At 35.9% G+C, this 18,472-nt stretch overlaps 1 protein-coding gene across 3 annotated transcripts in view; it reads left to right on the plus strand.

The window, feature by feature from the left end:
* The window catches only part of ODAD2 (outer dynein arm docking complex subunit 2), a 96,038-nt gene extending 87,977 nt beyond the window's left edge, over positions 1 to 8,061 (plus strand). For 2 of the 3 annotated variants that reach the window (XM_087946667.1, XM_087946669.1), the window contains one exon: positions 6,475 to 8,047. In XM_087946667.1, coding sequence (XP_087802793.1) covers positions 6,475 to 6,588 — 114 coding nt within the window. In that variant the 3' untranslated portion in view covers positions 6,589 to 8,047. Of the gene's footprint in view, positions 1 to 6,474 lie in introns of all 3 variants that reach the window. The other variant, XM_026672114.2, reaches the window with a different exon arrangement.
* Positions 8,062 to 18,472: the final 10,411 nt, after the last annotated feature.

Here is an 18,472-nt window from a genome sequence, read left to right on the forward strand (position 1 = left end):
CTATCCTCAGTCTGCCCATTCAGTCTTCCAATAATACATTTGTTACTGCTACAATCAAGATTATAACATCCTAGTGTTAACTGAGCTATTGATTAAATCACTTTGTCACCACATATTGTACACAACACATTTTAATGCAGATTTTTATTGGCAGTTTTCTTTTAAAATTTGTTATTTTAATATTTTACCCAGTCGCATATTTTATTATGCATTGCTATAGGGCACCAGAATAATAAAAGTAATAAGTGACAAGTAATTGTCCAGCTTGAACACAAATTATATTTTTTCATAGCCTTCAAAATTCCTGAATCTCAAGTTTTAGAAATGAACCTTAATTCACTTTTACCCCATTAGCAATATTAGTGAACATTTCTTAGCTCTTAAGAAAGAAAAAAACAGAAGGCAACCAGCCATTTCCTGCTTATTATAGAGTGAAGAATTAACAACATTTTGGTTTAAGGGTTCCTTAGATTATATGCCAAAAGTTAGGTTCCAGCCCACATGGGATTTCCCCCGTGTCCATTTTCAACTGGAATCTGTTCACTTTTGACCATGATATTTGAAGGCCAAGTTCTTTCAACAATATACAATATATATTCCAAATATTATGTTATCCTTTTATTAATCGAGAAGAAAAAGAATGGAGTTAACTAGAAATTAAATGGTAACTCAGTTCTAATCCTATTTAGTTTTGGATTATGCTACATGTATTATTTATCATTTAACTGAAACAGAAGCTTTTAAGGAACAAATTATATGTGTAAAATAATACATATACTTGAAACTATAACATATAGTTTCAGGCTTTGGTTGGTGAAAACAAGCACAGACTCAATCTAGATTGATACTTCTTTGGATGGATTTTGACCACATGTTTTTATTCAAGGCAGGCTTTTTTATGTACGTAACTTTTTGGAATACAGCGAAAAAGTCCATTTCCTTCCTAATTAGAGAGTCAAGGAATTCAACGTCTTTGAGAAACAAGCAATCATTGAATTGAAAAAGAAAAATTAATACAGTAATTTCTAGCATCAATTAAGAATAATAAGCCTCAATTGTAACTATTTTAAGCAATATATGTGATCTTATTATATATTTATGAAGCTTTATATTTATAAATCCTTGATGAGACCATGGTATTTATTTAGGAAGCTAAGTTAGCTCTGATTGGTAGTTTCCAGAAAAAAAGCTTGTCATACAAACCAGAGATTCCAAGGGACTAAACTTGAGACATTGTGCATATAAAATCTATAGTCTCCAAGATTATCTGTGGTTCCTCTCTAGGTCCAATATTTTCCTGTCAAATCAGAACAAACAATTTTTAAATTGTATTAAATCAATTATTATTTTTAAATGAATGCATTTTAGTATGCATATAATATGAAAAGTAACAAGAAGGTGATTTAACAGTTGTGATTTAACAGGTATTTCCAGTTTGTAAAATTCTCAGTTCCTAATATCTTGGATCCAAGCTCATCGCACAATAGGCGGACATAATTCCTTTGAAATAAGGGCTTCTTTAGAGCAAATCTCATCTCAATCTCCCCCCTCCCTACAATTGCATTTATTCATTATTTTAGCAAATTTAACAAAAGAGACTAATTAGAAGAAATTGGACAGCCATTTGTCCAGAATAGTATAAGGTCTCTTGCTTGAACAGGGGGTTAGACTAGAAGGCCTTCAAAGTCCCTTCCAACTCTGTTCTTCTATATTTTGCAAAATGAATTTATTTTCCCATTTCCTCTCAGTGTTTATTCAGCCATAAGTGGAAATTTTGTTTCTAAATTTTTTTTAACATTAGGATTTATAGATTGGCTCTAACATTTTGCATATAAAGTTATGGTAGTAGTAACCAAATACATTTCCAGCTCTCTTTTAAAATAAATTAATTAATGTATAATCTGTGTAACGTGTATATATCTATAAAAACTGTAGCAGATATAAATAAGACATGTTATCTTGAAAAAGCTTCACACCAACTAGAGGTTGGCATTTTTATAAGAATTTATTAGCTGACTAATAAATTATAAATTCAGCCTGGATGATTGAAAATCTCCTTAGAGACTTGTCTGATTTTTTAAAAAATCCTTTAATGCTACTAAATAACATGATTTTAGGGGAAAAGAAATAACAATGCTTTTGATCACAAGAATATGATAAGAATATTTTAACCCTGAACTACACATTTTCTTTTATTGGCATCACAATATATATACCAGAATGGTATTATCAAGTCCCCAAACACTGAAAAGAGTATTATTTCAAAAGTTATCTTTGAAATTTATTATGATTATTATGATATTAAGAAAACAAAAGATCTATGAATATACAGTCTATAATCATAAATAGTATTTTCCTTGTTTCATGATGAATTTTAGGGAAATCATTGTAGTTACTATGTGCATACATAACTTTGGTTTTAAGTCAGGCATATGATTATATTTCTGCCTTTAACTCATCTGCTGGATTCATAGGGAAATTGCTTCATGATGCAATATGCTGCAGTTAAAAACTCATCAGAACTTCAGATTGTGGCAGAAAATAAAAACAGGAGGTGACTTTCAGGAACTGAATGGAGGAAGGGACTTCAGAAAACACAAGTAGTTTATGGGAAAAAGCCACACCAAGTTGTTCCTTACATTATCCATCAAAGAAGCATAGCAATGCCAGGCTCTTAAAGCACCATATTTATGTCATTGATAAAACTCAATAAGCTCTGTATTTGGTAAAACTGATTTGCAACTTTGGAGTCATGTTCATTCCATAATAACAACAAATTATTAACAGCTGTGCCTTGATTAGGAGCCTGTTAGTTGGGCTCATATAATTAGTGTCAAAATCAATTTATTTGTGTGTTGTATTTTTCCCAAACAGATTGAGTTTGAAGGTTGTTCAGGTACAAATACCACCAAGTATCAAGCAGATTAGTTTAATGTAATTACTGTCCAGTTAAAAGCATATCAATTTTAAATAATCACAAGAAAAATCAGTAGGCTAGTTAAATATTTCCAATAGCAATACCAACATTGTACCCCAAATGCAGTTCATTCAATCTTCACATGTGGGGTTTTTCTGCATAAAGAACTTAGGGGAGCCGTGGAGTGCCAAGTTAATTCTCAATTTGCATGCCATTTCCATGAGACAACCTCCCCAAACTTAATGAAGATAAAGTTTTCTGTAATTGAAAACATGCAGTTTTCCTCAGTCAAGCACACCTCTTGTAGGCTTCTTGCAATTTGTATCATTCCCAGTCTTGGGGGCAATACTACCCAGAGGTGAGATCAATGCTAATTCTGAGATTCAATTTTTCCTCCAAGAAGTTTATTTTTCTGCGAGTACAGCAAAGGGCTGTACTCAAACCCCCATCACAAACCCTTTCAAAGATTAGCTTCAAATAACTGAATCAGGTACCACAGGATGTATGCACTTCTATACGACCATATTGTTCTTATTACAATTATCTTATGTATTAAAAGCTGGATTATGCATGTGTAAAGGAGAAGGAAACTAACTGCTTTCTTTAGAGGAGAGCATTGACTGTATAGGGATACAGTATATAGTATACAGTACTTTATTCTCCCTCATTTACCAAATCATTTTTCAATAGACATATTTTGTGAACAGTTTAAGAAGGGAGATGAAGAATAATGAATGAAGGGACCTATCCACAAAGGAACTTATACCTATAGATTATAAATCAAACTGTATTATTTTACATCTCAAAGTATTTCAATATCAGCAATTGGGAGAATTTTTCAAACACAAGTAAATGGATTGCCTGAAAATCCAAGAGTTTTTGAGCTTTCTTTATCAATATAGAAAGGAATAATTTATCCATCAGCTGAAGACAGAGTTGGCTGATCAATTCCTGACATCCATCAATTGTCATTAAGTGCTTGGTGTTGTTTCAGGCTCATATAAACAACATTTTTAATCACTTGGTTTGATGCTTTGACGCATCTGAGTTTTGTAATTCTATTGCTACCATAATATCTTACTTCCTTGCACTAATGCTGCTATTTGCCCTTGAATGAAGTCTGCTGATGATATTTGGGGTTAGAGCAATACCTACTTTTTCTAATTCAAATTAATTCAGCTGACTCAGGACAAACAATAATTTGTCCTGAAAACTTTGCCTCTCAAATTCCTGTGATTCTGTGAGCTGCATTACAGACATTTGTAATACATGTAATACAGATAGTCCTCAACTTACAACCATTTGTTTAGTTACAATGGCACTGAAAAAAAAGTCTTGTGACTGTTTTTTATACTTTCAAGGATCCCATGACCATGTGATCAAAATGTGGATGCTTGGCAAATACATGCATGGTCCTAGAGTCATGTGATGCATTTGCGACCATCCCAGCCAACTGACTTCCAACAGGCAAAGTCAATGCCCCATTAAGTGAATCAACAGCATGATTCACTTAATAATTGCAATGATTGCTGAACAACTATAGCAAAAAAAACCATTGTGAAATGGAGCAAAACTCACTTCACTGCCTTGCTTAGCAATTGAAATTTTGGGTTCAGTTGTGGTTGTAAGTTGAGGATTATCTGTACTAATTCTGTGATAAACATGTACAAACTAAACAAATGGAGGTGAAGCAAAACCTTGAAGGTGTTACAGGTGACATCTAGAGATCAGAGAATGAGAGGTGACTGGCAAGATGCTTACATTCTACACAAATACTTCCTAAAATATAAAATTGATCTTCATAAGCATATCTCAGATGTGTGCAGTTAGATTTCCTTTCTCCCAACTGTTGTAAGGCTAATAATGAATGGTAGTGATTAGTATTTATATTTGTGTTAACTTTCTGCTTTTATATGTAGTTGCTCATAAAGTTACATAATGCAGCAGTATTAAAATACGCATAAGAATTGAATGGTAACATGTTTTTGTGGTTGAGCTCAATGTTGCTTATATTTAGAACACTAAATGCTACAGATTGAAAAATAATTTTTAATTAAGGCTACATGCTTTAAATCCTGCGGTTGCCATAATAAAAATTTAGGACACTTTCTTATATCTGAATTGACCGCACTGCTTTCCATGAAATGTTTATATTGGGTTATGAATATGGCAGACAGTTGCAGTGCATGCACTAGATTATAATAAATAGCTGACTTAAGGGAAGTCCCCCTTAATCCTTATTCTTGTACTCTCACCCACTCCTATGGAGAGCTTGTTTTGTAGCTGGGCTGCTACTCTTTTACAGAAATTTTTTTTTTCATGTACATTAATTCAGGAGCAAAAGAGTGGAAACTTACTCTGCTTTCTTGTCATTTTATAGCTAGCAGAGTGGCTGGATTTATAGGCTTAGATAGTCAAAAAAGTCAAGATGGTGGCAGAATTATGGAGTTATTTTCGGATACACTAAAAAGTTGGAAGCTAAATTTCCAGTTGAATACAAAGGGTTATTTTTAAAAAATTTAGAACTCGGCTGACATTTGAAAAAAATAGGAGAAAATATTCTCACTCCTGCAGGCCTTAACTCATAATCTTCCAGGAAGAAATGCATATGCTAAGTGATAAAACAAAATAAGAAAAAAAAAGGAACTGTTCAGATCAGACCATAAGATAAATTTAAAATATTATTTTATTTTGCATTTACCTCCATATTTCCCCCGATGAATATTTCCTTCTATTTTCCAATCTTTTGCTGGTTTGGGCTTTTTTTTTTTCTTACCTACCTGGAACAGACTGATAAAGCCCACCATCTTCTTTCAGAAAAAAAGACAAAACAAATAAGATGATTAGTTTTTTTGTTTTTGTCATTTTTTTAAAGCTCATCAGAGAAGGAAGATTCCTAGTCCTGACAGATTGTTCAGAGTTTGAACAGAGTTAGTAATCTCTGTACACTGTCTAAAATAGACTTAGGTTTTGAACAATCAGATTGTATTTGAATCTTTGGGATTATTTACTCCCCATACATGACATAAATCTATTGGCCAATGTTCCAACAAAAACAAAATTAAAGTTCTATTGCTAAGAGCAATGGTTTTTTAAATAGAGCCATTAACATACAGGAGCATCTAAACTCTTCAGAATGTTTCCATTGGAAGTGGGAAAACTTGGAACTTTGTTGAAAGGCCAACATTCAAAATGATGTTGTTTAAATGCCAATCCTGAACATTTGCCACCATAATACTAACGTAATATTTTTATTATGACTTTGTACATAATATGATTGGTCTGAATTTTTTTCCTGATATGCTTATCTTAAATGCATTTTATTCCGTTCTTTTTAAAACATCCTTTTGGCTACTGTATTTTCTCTAAAGAGGCTATTGAGAATCCAGCTTTGAGCAGCTGATTCCAGAATGTGGAACGCATGGCTATTTTCATTCATTATTGGATGGATTTCTGCAGGCATGTTATTTTAAAATAATTTATTTTTAGTGTAATGTTTTTGGTTTGGAACCCTTTCTCATTTTATTTTTTTCCCCTGCACTTTTATTTTTAACAAGCTTCTGCTGGGGATGGCAGGCTCTACGGATGAAACTCTTCAGGAAGCTGCAGCTGGTTGCATAGCAAACATCCGCAGGCTGGCTCTGGCTACAGAGAAAGCTAAGTATGGCTGAAACTCCAAGCAGCTTTTATCAGGCCCTGTCAACTTTTTCTGTATAATGTACTGTATGCTAGGCTCAGATTGATGGGCAAATGATGATTGAGAATGTCTCAGAAACCTATATTTTCAGTTATTTGTACTAGTGTGGCATGCCTAATAAAAAAATTGATACAATAGTGAAATATAAATTGAAAAAGTGCATGATATTATAGCATTTACCCTAATTATTTGTATTTTATCACTTCATCTAGACATATTTGGCATAATTAAAACATATCACTATATATCTCAAAGAGTTGTAAATTTAATAAAGCTGCCTTTCTTCTTGTTTGGAATGCTGGTGTCAAACTCAAGGCCATGGGCTGCATCTGGCCTGTGGAGTGCTTAGAACTGGCCCATGGGGCCGCCTTGTAAATAGCGGCCGGCCTGAGATGTCTCTGCCAATAAAAATGAAGCTCCATTTTCACTGGCAGAGGGTTGCAGGAGGTTGTCGAGCTGAAAACAGAGCTCAGGAGCCTGTTTTTGCTGGCAGAGCACTTGGGCCGCCACAAGCTCCCATTGACACAAGTGACATCAAGCTGGCCATGCCCACCCTGGCCACACCAAACCAGCTCCCCCCCACCCCACTGAAATCAAACACAACCCTGATGCGGCTCTCAATGAAATCAAATTTGACACCCCTGCTGTAACAAATGTATTTCCTTTCATTGTATGTGGCTGTACAATTTTTTACTAAAGTATTAGATAAGTCTGTCTAATTGTTCCATTATTTTGATTTTCCTTACTTAAGTACTTAAAAATCGAAAGAGGACTACATTTACATAGGCCATCTGGAACTATACAAGGACGTTAAACACATGAACTTTCCTACATGCTCCCAACATTCCATCTAATACCCATACTTTAATACTACCTGTACCAACAATGTTAATTAATTTGATTAGAAATACATAGTGATCCAAATATAAGTTCAAGTCTTAGAACTCACAACTAGATAAATTACATCAATTTAAAACAAATAGGCATTTTCTTCTTCATTATACTATCTCTGGTCATGTCCTGTTTTTAACTCATGGTAATGCTACCCTGCAAATCTATGCTAGATTCTATTAATCAGTTTTAGAATCATACCTTTTCCCAAAGGATGTTGGAAATTATAATTTGCAGAAGATGTGTATAAATCATTATTCCATGTTTCTAGATTACCCCAAATTTTCAAGATTCCTTATGGGTTTTCTACCAGATTCAGTCTGTGATGTAGCACATATCCATAATTTACTTCCCTATGGAAGTAGTTGCTACTGATACAATTCCTGTTGACTAGCCTTTTCTCTATATTGTATGTAGGAAAATTTATAAATATCACTCTACATTAGCAATTCTTCCCTAAAGACTTCAGCCTTATCAAATGTCAAACTGACTGTTATTTGCAAGCATTAATTTCCTTTTCAAATGCAATAAATATCTTTTCTTTATCAACCTTGTCAAACCATTGAAAGCCTAACTTTTTATATATCTGCTGCATAAAAATTTGTGTCAGATCATATATTTCTGTCCCCAGAGATAGTTTAAGTATTTGGAAGAAGATGAGTAAGTTTTGCAAAATGAAATACAGTAATAAACTGGCCTTGACTGGCTGTTTGATTGATTTATTCTCAAACCGTATATCAGCCTTCTCTAAGATCATGCCCTCCAGATGTCTTAGACCTGTAGCTCGTAGCTTCTGGGCACGCTGCCTGAGAATTTTGAATGTTGTGGTCTAAATATATCCCAAATACATTGCAATGCTCAAAACTGATGTGTAGATTATAATCCATATAAAGTATACATCGAAGGAAGTAATTACCCAAATATTTAAGTTTTATAGGGTCCTGTAAAATTTTCCTTCTGCTATAGCAAACCTGAAGTCCAAAGCAACTATCTTGAAATACATGACACTCTGTTAAAATAAAATAAAAATAACAATACATGATCAAGAGGCAATTTGGAACATGTGTGTCAATGGCAGTTTGGCAATGTTTTCTTTTACACTTGGAGCTCAAGCTTCAAAATGCATTTAATACCTTTTCCAATTTGGTTATGGTCAGCTTCCAAATGAGTGTAAATCAGCTACCTTCCTGTAGATGTCATAAACACTAAACTGCACTTTCATTAAAATGCTCATGGGGGAAATGACTTTACCCAACCATTCTGCAAGAGAAGTGCTATCATACTCCAGGAAGAAAGCTGAGAGAGAGAACCTGCCTTTCTTTGAACTGAAACTATAAAGTTTTCCCTGCAAATGTCTGTCAGCAAACAAAAAAGGTTCTCTTTATCGTTTCCTGAATGTATGATTTATTGCCTGATGACAGACACTTATTATCAACCAATCAATTGTCCCAGGATGCTCGACTAGGCACTGAAATGTGAGCTTTATATTCATTTCCTGCTAAAGTTCAAGTGGGTGAAAATATATGTTACAAGCTACTTACACATTGTTTTATCTCTTCCCCCCTCCCTTCCCCCAGTCTTACTTGTTAAGCAGAGCCCGAACGTCTATGTATAACAATATATAGGTTCACAGGCACTAAATTGTATTTAATGAACTATATTTATAATTTTTAAAACATTAGGTTTTGTCTTGTTTCTTGATTGCATAATATGATGGGCTACTAGATATCATATTATGCTTTTTTTGTTTCTTTGTTTGTTTCCAGCTTTTATTATATTTACAATAACTCAAGGCAGTGAACATTCCCTATACAACTTTTTCTTTCTATTTTCCTCAGATCAACAATCCTGGTAGTTAGGTTAGGCCGAAAGAGAATGACTGGCCCAAAGTATTCCTGCTGGCTTTCATGGCTCTCACAATCTTCTGTTTTCTAGCCTGGTACCTTAACCACTAGACCAGACCATCTCTTTTATTTAGCTGGTTTTTTTCATGCTGAACATGTGTAATAAGTCATTGCTCAATGATTTCTTCACTTAGGGATAATTATGGCCTGTGCCTATGTATCTATTTCAAACGAGATGGGAAGGCTGAGCTGTTTATTGTGGGATAGCCAGATCCAGCACTCATATATGAGAGGGGGTTCATCTTTGGAAGCACTTCTGGGTGTCCTCAACCAGCAGACAGTCATGGCCATCCTGGTTTTAGAAGTATTTCCTCATGGAAACTTTTCTGGCACCCAAATAAGCTGAGGCCATTTTTCTGCTCCTTATTATTGATGTTGTTGTAGTATTTTGAACCACAGAAGTTTTAGGATAGAAATCTCTAAGGAGAAAAAAGAACAGTTTTACTGGAATGAGTGGCCGCATAAATAATATCATCATCATCAACAACAACAACAACAACAACAAATTGGCTTGACCAGGATTCTTTCTTTTTTCTTGTACAACAAAAATGCAAACTTGGCTGCCCTATTTAATTACTCCTTTGAGATAAACCGGTGTTTTTTAAACTTGGCAACTATGATGTATGAACTTCAACTCTCAGAATTCCCCAGCCAGCATGCCATAAGATGGATGGATACACAGATAATATTTTATTTATTTATTTATTTATTATGGATGAGATACATGGAGAAAGCAACATAGAAAAGCCTTTTTCTATTCCTGGCTCGTTATCTGCCCACAGATCCATAAGTTTTCCCAATGCTTTTGCCTAATCCCATTTTGCATCCATTTCAGAATGCTGCCTTCATTGCTTCCAGGAATTGAATGCCCCCTGCTATCCCCTTCCCTAGCCAATGTATCCATCCTTCAGTTTAATCTTTCCTGGATCCCAAAAGTTTTCCGTTGGCATTAATCCAGCTCACTTCTCTGACTTTTTTTTTTTTTACTTTTAAATTACAAAGTGGCCATTGCTGAGGCATACTGAGACCACTCCACCTGACTACTTTGATACTGATTTTACAGATTTGAAAGCAGGCTGGAGTCAACAGGCTCCAAGCCCTGCTTCCCGTGTCTGTCAGCTCCTCAGCTTTCCAGCATGCTCCCTGGGACACAGGAACAGTAGATGAAGTAAGAGACTGAAAAGCTCAGTCAGCCCAGCAAACTCTAGAGTTTTGATGACCTCCCATTTACCTTTAAGGGTAAAATCCTAGGTTAGTCTTACTCCATCAAAACAAAAACATTCCCTCTTCTGGAACTAAGCCAGGAGAAATTTTTGGCCCAAATGTAGCAGGCAATTGGGAACCATTTCTGTTGCCGTTACTGTTGTGATATGTATATAAATATTCAGAATCATATTTTACAAATTTGGCTCAGCTATAATGTTCACTGCTACTCAGCAGTTTTTTTTTTTATTGCTATTATCAAGATACTGATGTGAGTGAACTGCCACAAAGCAATTGGCTCCTCTGAATAGGTAAACTGTAACAAGGTGGTTTGAGTCGTCTTTTAATATACAGTCTCCAACTTTAGAAAATTTGCAGAAAACATACCTATCGTAGGCTTTGGGCAATCATGCTTTCCATTAGTATTTGTTTTTATGCTATTTCTTTGCTCGGTGCCTCTGATGGCCAGTTCTTGGCTAGTTCCTGTTGGGTATGAGATTTTTTTTTTTTTAAACCAAGTCTATAGTCAATTGTGTTTAGAGCCACAAATTTGCTTCTCCTCCAAAGGGCTTATTCTCCCCACCCACCCCCAGCGTATCATATTGCTTGATGCTGGGTTGATATTGGCCAGGCACTGTGAAGGCACTCACATGAGGAAGCATAACTGGGGCAGCAGGGAGCAAGTCTACAAGACTATTTTGAGGGGGGCGGGTGTTAAAATCAAAGCAGTTCAGTGGCTACATGGGAAAGTTGTCTTGTAAGCAACAGTTAAAAATAAAACTCTTTTATATGGGGAAAAAAACGGAGTGGGGCAAAACACGCTCCTTTGCATCAAATGGCATGGCTTGATCTATACATTAGGAAAGAGCCACTGTCTTAGCAATACCCAAATAGTGTAATTCCTTGCCATGCTAGCTGAGGACAGCAATAGCAATAGCACTTAGAATTATATACAGCTTCACAATGCTTTACAGCTCTCTCTAAGCGGTTTGGAGAGTCAGCATATTGCCCCCAACAATCTGGCTCCTCATTTTACTGACCTCGGAAGGATGGAAGTGTCCATTCAAGGCTGAATCAACCTTGAGCCAATGAGATTTTGGCTCTCCAAATTGCAGGCAGACGGAAGTCAGCAGAAGTAGACTGCAGTATTGCACTCTAACCACTGTACCACCATGGCTCAAGATGATGGACATTGCAGTCAGCATGTTTATTTATTAAATTTATTTGCTGCCCATCTCGCTTCAAATGACTGGACAGCTTACAGTATAATAAACATTAAAAACAGTATATCAAATATAAAATGAAGAACAGACAAATATAAAATGAAGGACATCCAGTTGAAAAAAGTTTCTCCTCCTTTCTAACCTGCCTTCTCTAACCTTTGCTCTTTTAACACAGTTTATCCTCTTGCTTTTTTAAGGCTTCAGTTTGAGTGTTAGGGCCACACAGAGATTTGGTTTAATTCCATAAAAGTATTTTGTGAGCACAAAGTGTATGAACAGCTGTTCTTTACAGCTGTTCTCCAATGGCAGCTGTGGAAAGCAGGTGCACAATCCTAGACAAAACACAACTGCTTTAAAGAGTTGTAGATAGGTGCTGCTTTTGGCATAAGATGCTTTCCAGAATATCCTTTTCTCATCAAACCCAAAGCACTGCACAGCCCTATTAGATACTGTGATTTGGATTCTGACATCTTTATATGGGAAACATTACAGAGGAAGACACTGCATATTGGCCACACACAATAGAATAGAATAGAATAGAATAGAATAGAATAGAATAGAATAGAATACTTTATTGGGCAAGTGTGATTGGACACACAAGGAATTTGTCTTGGTGTAAATACTCTCAGTATACATAAAGAAAAGGTACATTCATTAAGAATCAAGAATCATAACGTACAACACTTAATGATAGTCATAGGGTACAATCAACAATCAAATCATACTAGGAAACAGTCGATATAAATCTTAAGTATACAAGCGACAAAGTTACAGTCCTACAACCACAAGTGGGAGGGGATGGGTGATAAGGAGTGATGAGAAGATTAACAGTAATAGTAGTGCACACTTTGTAAATAGTTGAACAGTGATGAGGGAATTATTTGTTTAGCAGAGTGATGGCGTTCGGGAAAAAACTCCTTGTGTCTGGTTGTTCTAGTGTGCAGTGCTCTATAGCGTTGTTTTGAGGGAAGGAGTTGAAACAGTTTACGTCCGGGATGTGAGGGGTCTGTAAATATTTTCACAGCCCTCTTTTTGACTCGTGAAGTATATAAGCCCTCGACTGAAGGGAGGTAGTAATTATTTTTTCTGCAGTCCTAATTATCCTCTGAAGTCTGTGTCTGTCCTGTTGGGTATATTGTATACTGTGTGTTTATAAGGCAAACTACCGTCTTGTGTCAGTAATAACATTCATTTAATCATTTCTGTTTTTAACTTGAATGTATGACACTAGCAGCCTACAGAAAGCAGTTGTGGAAGGAAGTTGAAAGAGGTCAGGCTGCAGAGCTGCTGTTCAAGAATGCAGATTTCTTTGTGGAGGTAATTAAGCCTCTAATAGAGGCCAATGCATTTATATGCTCAGTGGAGTTGAATATATTTATAGTTTTAGTTTCTCATTCATCCATGCCACTATGCCAATCTTCAGTTTTTGACAAAGTCTGATAAATACATGTACAGGTATAAAAATCAAGCTTGGATAATTTTCTATGGCTGTCTGCAAATTCTTGACATCCTCTTTACCCCCAACATCGCTATTTGAGAAAGAGATGTAAAAAAAGGTTTGCCAAAAAAGTTCTTTCACTTTAAACCCAATCTCCATGGTGAGCTATCAAGTTTTATGTCACTAAACTAGCACACAAATAAGTCAGTCCCCCCAGGAAAGAGCTATTGCTGAAAATGGCGCGTAAAAGGGAATAATAGCACCCAGGGGACCTATTGGAGGGAGTGCCATGTGAGTGAAGCAGATATCACAGTATTGGGATAAAAGATGGACCCAAGGTACAACTCCTAGCCTGTTACTTGCCCATGCCTGATTAACAATTATCATTTTAATTCAACTAATGAGATATTAACAGCTAACTCTGAAGCACTTTTTAACTGCAGTTAAAATAATTCCAATGAAAAAAATGTTGCTCATATATTAAATGGACCCTCAGGCTGCCACTGCGTCTTCTGCTTCTAATAGAAAAAAATAGTATCCAACAGAGAATATGTTCATTGTCTGGTGCAATCAGCCCAAGTGTTCCTTCCTTATGAGCTCCCTAAATTCTTATGTGGCACTGTTTCTGTTTTAATTCCTCAATGAACAATTGTCTTTTGTGTTCCTCTCATCCTGTTTGGGAAAACAAACACGAGAGGGAAGGAAAATGGTGTTTGTGTATATTCTTTCCTGATATTTGCCTAGGAACAGAGCCTCAAACACTTAAGTAGTTTGGAGAAATTCTGATGAATGGGCCAGCCCTCTTGCTGCGAAGAATTTTAGGAACAGTTTTGATAACTTGGGACCATTTATGGTTATGTTTTAATTCAACCTTCAGACAAGCACATTCAAATCCTAGAGGGTGCACCATCAGGGACTAAGGCAAGAAATTTGATATCTTGGTTTTGAATTTAAATTCAGCACTTTGCTTGTGGTTGTTGTGTCAACAGAGAAATGAGTGCAGTTCAAAGAAAGGTAAAAAAAACATGGGAGAATCACATACATAGCTTTTCATAACCCTTGTTTCAGGCCACACCAGTGGTGGGTTTCCAAATTTTTTCCTATCAGTTCTGAGAGAGCGTTTCGCATGCGGAGGGCTCAAAGACCGCTGTCTGTATCAATGCTGGTGAGCTGTGCTGTTTTTTTAGCTCAACTGAGGCACGGCATTCTGCTCTGCCGCGCAAATCAGCTGAACTAAAAAAAAACAAGGGAATGTAGGAGAGGTAATGGCAGAGGTGGGTGGGTGGGGCCAGCCAGAGGTAGTATTGGCCGGTTTTCCAAACTACTCAAAATTTCTGCCACTGGTACGCCAAAACCGGTCCAAACCAGCTGAATGCCACCTCCGAGCCACACAGGAATATTCTTAGGGTCCCCTCTTTACTAGAGTGAAGTAAAAAAAAAAATACACACCACAACTAGTATATACTTGAAGTAGTATACACACTTCCTTTTAAAATGTTTGGCAGTATATGTAGTACAAGACTTTTGATGCTCGCTGGGAATTTGTCTGGGAAATAAAAGAAAACTTTGCCAAAGAAGGTAGTGACAAACATTCCCAAGACAGAGCCAAGGAAACTGCATAGATGCAATAACCAAACCCTGAGCCCAACTTGAGACTGACCTCTTTACTTTTAGAATGCCATTCAAAACAATTGGATCCTTCTTTCTTTCCATCTATAACATTTATAACATCTGCTCCCTGGATTATTTTCTGTTGTGAAGATATATGTATCCTCAGCCTGTTTTTGAGCTACCACCCCAGACAATCCCATGTGTGAATATGTTCCTCACCCCTGACCTGTTTGTGAACACAGGAATATAGCTCTGATATTCTTAATTAATGGTCTTAGACTATCATATTGCAGATCATTGTTCTATTTAATTTTGAAGCTTGCTAAAACAATGAATGCCTCATTAATTTCTAAGGAAGTGTAAAAGTCAGGGTGGATGGATGGCTGTTCCTTAAGGAAACTTCTGACTTTGTTGGATTGTCTGTATTTCTCCAACAGTAACAAGAGGTGGTGCTGTCTCTTCCTAAGGGATGATTGTCAAATTATAGTTACCAAATAACAGTGCTTAAAATAAGTATTATGCATGCCAACTGCATAACTTTAGCAGATTGTTCAATTTTATTTGAAAAATTGTTTGGCTAAACTTTGGCAATTTATCTTCACGCCCCAGTCACTAAATAAGTATTTAAGGCAAACTGGGTTGACAGAGTATACAATCTGTGTGAAGAGATTGACAACAGGATGCAAATAACAGGATGCCCATAGAAAAGTGTTTTGGCAATTAACACTTGATTTCATGTTTGAATTTTTTAGTTAAATAATAATGTTGCAGGAAGATTGCACAGATGAATTATGGTGTAAACAATGGCAAGACAAGTAGCAACAATGGTGCATTGGAAGATATGCAAGAAATACAATTTGCCCTGTAAGCAAGAACGGGTGGGACCACAAAATAGACAAAGTAATAGAAAATAAAGATGCTAAAGTGATCTAGAATTTTAGAATTCAGACAGACAAATGCTTTGCCTCATAACAGCCCCGACTTATAATTGTTAGTAAAAAAGACCAAAAAAAAAATCCAGTTAGAGGACATAGCAGTACCTGGAGACAACAGAATAGAGAAAAAGTGGGAAAAATTGCACAAAAAAAAAAACAACACCCTGCAAATAGAAATAGAATGATTGTGGCAAAAGAAAACAAAGATAGTACTACCTGGGTGCAGTTCCAAAACATCGGGAATATCACTTGAATACTATCAGCATTGACAAAATCTCATCTATTAATTACAAAAGGCAGCTTTATTTGGAAGAGCTTACATTTTGGGATGATATCTTTACCATTATCAACAACATCTGCCTATCCCTAGTCCTTCAAAGGACTCAATAAATGGATAACCATGCCAGATACAGTCTAAAAACCTAGCTGTAATAATAATAACAACAGGAAGTGATAGTGATAATTGTAATAGTGAGATAATGGCAACTTGCAAAATATAATTCTAAATTCCAATATATTTATTTAGAAAAATGTTTCTAATTTTCACATAAAACAAAAATGGCATTGCCCTATTAGTAGTTTGAAAATGTGTCTATTTTCTAGAAAGTAAACTAGGAAACCTCCCAATGGGCTAAAATGAGGAATGGTCAGCCTCATCAGTTTCAGAAATGGATGTTTTATAACTAATGATAAAGTCGTTCCTGATGTGTTTACAAATCCATGGTTTGCTGATGTGAGGTTAGTTGAATAAGTCAAACTTTATTGTATTCTCAGAATACAATGCATGCTAAGCCATAAACTGTAATATGGATAAATTCACAGAAAGGAACAATATTTAGGGACAACCGATGAAGCTTCTTGGATGAGAAGTGAAACATCTTCCTCAAGAGGAAAAGAAAAAATAGGCCTGTTGCCTTTTGAAAAAACACCTCTGAGAGAACTATCTTTAGTGTACTAGAACCTATCCAGTAAATAATCAAAATAGCATAGTGGTGGGGAGGGAAATGGAGGTGAATGTTTTCTCTTGTTGGTATAAAAAGATCCCATATCCTTTTGGATCTAAATGATTGTTCTTCAGACTTTAATGCATCATAACAAGGTCTCAAACAGTATACATGCACATACCATGCTTTACTGTGGAATTCATAATATGGAAATCCATGAGATGATTTTGATATCTTTGTTGCTTTATATGCGGACAGAAGTCAGAATGAAAAGCAAAGGAAAGAGGAAAGTCAAACAAACCACAGGAAATGAAGGATGGATGGTGAGCCGAACACAGCGATGCAGATGTCAAAGAGATGGAATACCAGGCTGAACCAGGAAGTTCTTGTAATAAATCAATGACATCAGCCAGTTCAGATTCTATACCATAGGAGTTCTTGGCTGAGCCTTTCAGGGAGAGAGCGTTTCACGCAACAATGCTGGAATTGCATAAAAGATTACTAAGTTTTAGAGACTTCATAAAGACTACTTGGCAGGACCTGTCACTCTGTCATTTTTTTTTCTTTCCCTGTTCAGCACCTTTTTTAGATAACAAGCAACCAGAAGAGAACAACCTGAGGAAAGAAGGCATGCTTTATAACTTGGCACTTTTCATAACTCTGTTCCTTCTTTCAGAATATCTCACCAGCCTACAGGTAATCATCATAATATTTTGCATTCCTAAAACTCTTAGGAACCCTTACTTAAAAACAATCTCAATAAACTAGAGTTGCCATCCTGTTCAGCAGATGAAGGTGTCGGGATGAGATTTCTGGTGAGATCAGGAACTTTAGAATCATAGGGTTGGAAGGAACCTTGAAGGTCTTATAATCCTACTGCCTGCCCAATGCAGGGAACCTTATATTATTTTGGATAAACAGCCAACCAATCTTTTCTTGAAAACTTGCAGTAATGGATTACCCAAAACCTCAGAAAGCAGAATGTTTCATTGCTTAAGAACTTTCAGTCAGCTTTATGGTAACTGACTGATTTATACATAGTCCTAAACTTTGGGAGAATTTCCAGCAAATACATCTGAAAAACATCAGCCTGGGGAATATTGCAATAAGATTTCGTTAAGATGGAACCAAATAAATGTATTCTTGGAAATCATCTGTTTGAAGATGTATTAACATTTGGTGAAACAAACTTATACTCTACCGGACTTTTTGTGGCTCTTTTCCATTGTCCTGTTCCTTGTTTAGAATAAACATTATACTGTACTAGCAACCCAAACCATAGACCATAGTCACACATCCTGCTAAGCCACAGTTTGCTTAACTATGATTTATTTCTTGAATAAACCACAATTGACTAGTTTGTTGAATACACTAAATCACAAACCAGGGTGATAAGTTCACAAGACACAGTAAGCCATAATGTGGTTTGTTTGGCTTACTGTGAAGTGAAAAGCCATCCTTAATGTAGATTGCCAACTACATTATGGTTTGAAATAAGCACACTCTGGGTCTTTGATATATTCAGAGACTGTCCTGTAATAGCTGTTGTGACATATCTTCAGTGCAAAGAGTTTGCAATAAGTAGTAAGATTTATTCAAGTTAATCCTTACCACAATGCACTGAATAAAAATGCTGTAATTCAGCATTTCTTGTAAAGAAATATTGGTGCTGCTTGCTATTAAAATAAATTTTAAAATCCCTTTGCCAG

The sequence above is a fragment of the Notechis scutatus genome, chromosome Z, assembly GCF_049901735.1.
Source record: "Notechis scutatus isolate UNSWTSFEM ecotype Mainland chromosome Z, rNotScu1.2, whole genome shotgun sequence".
NCBI lineage: Eukaryota > Metazoa > Chordata > Lepidosauria > Squamata > Elapidae > Notechis > Notechis scutatus.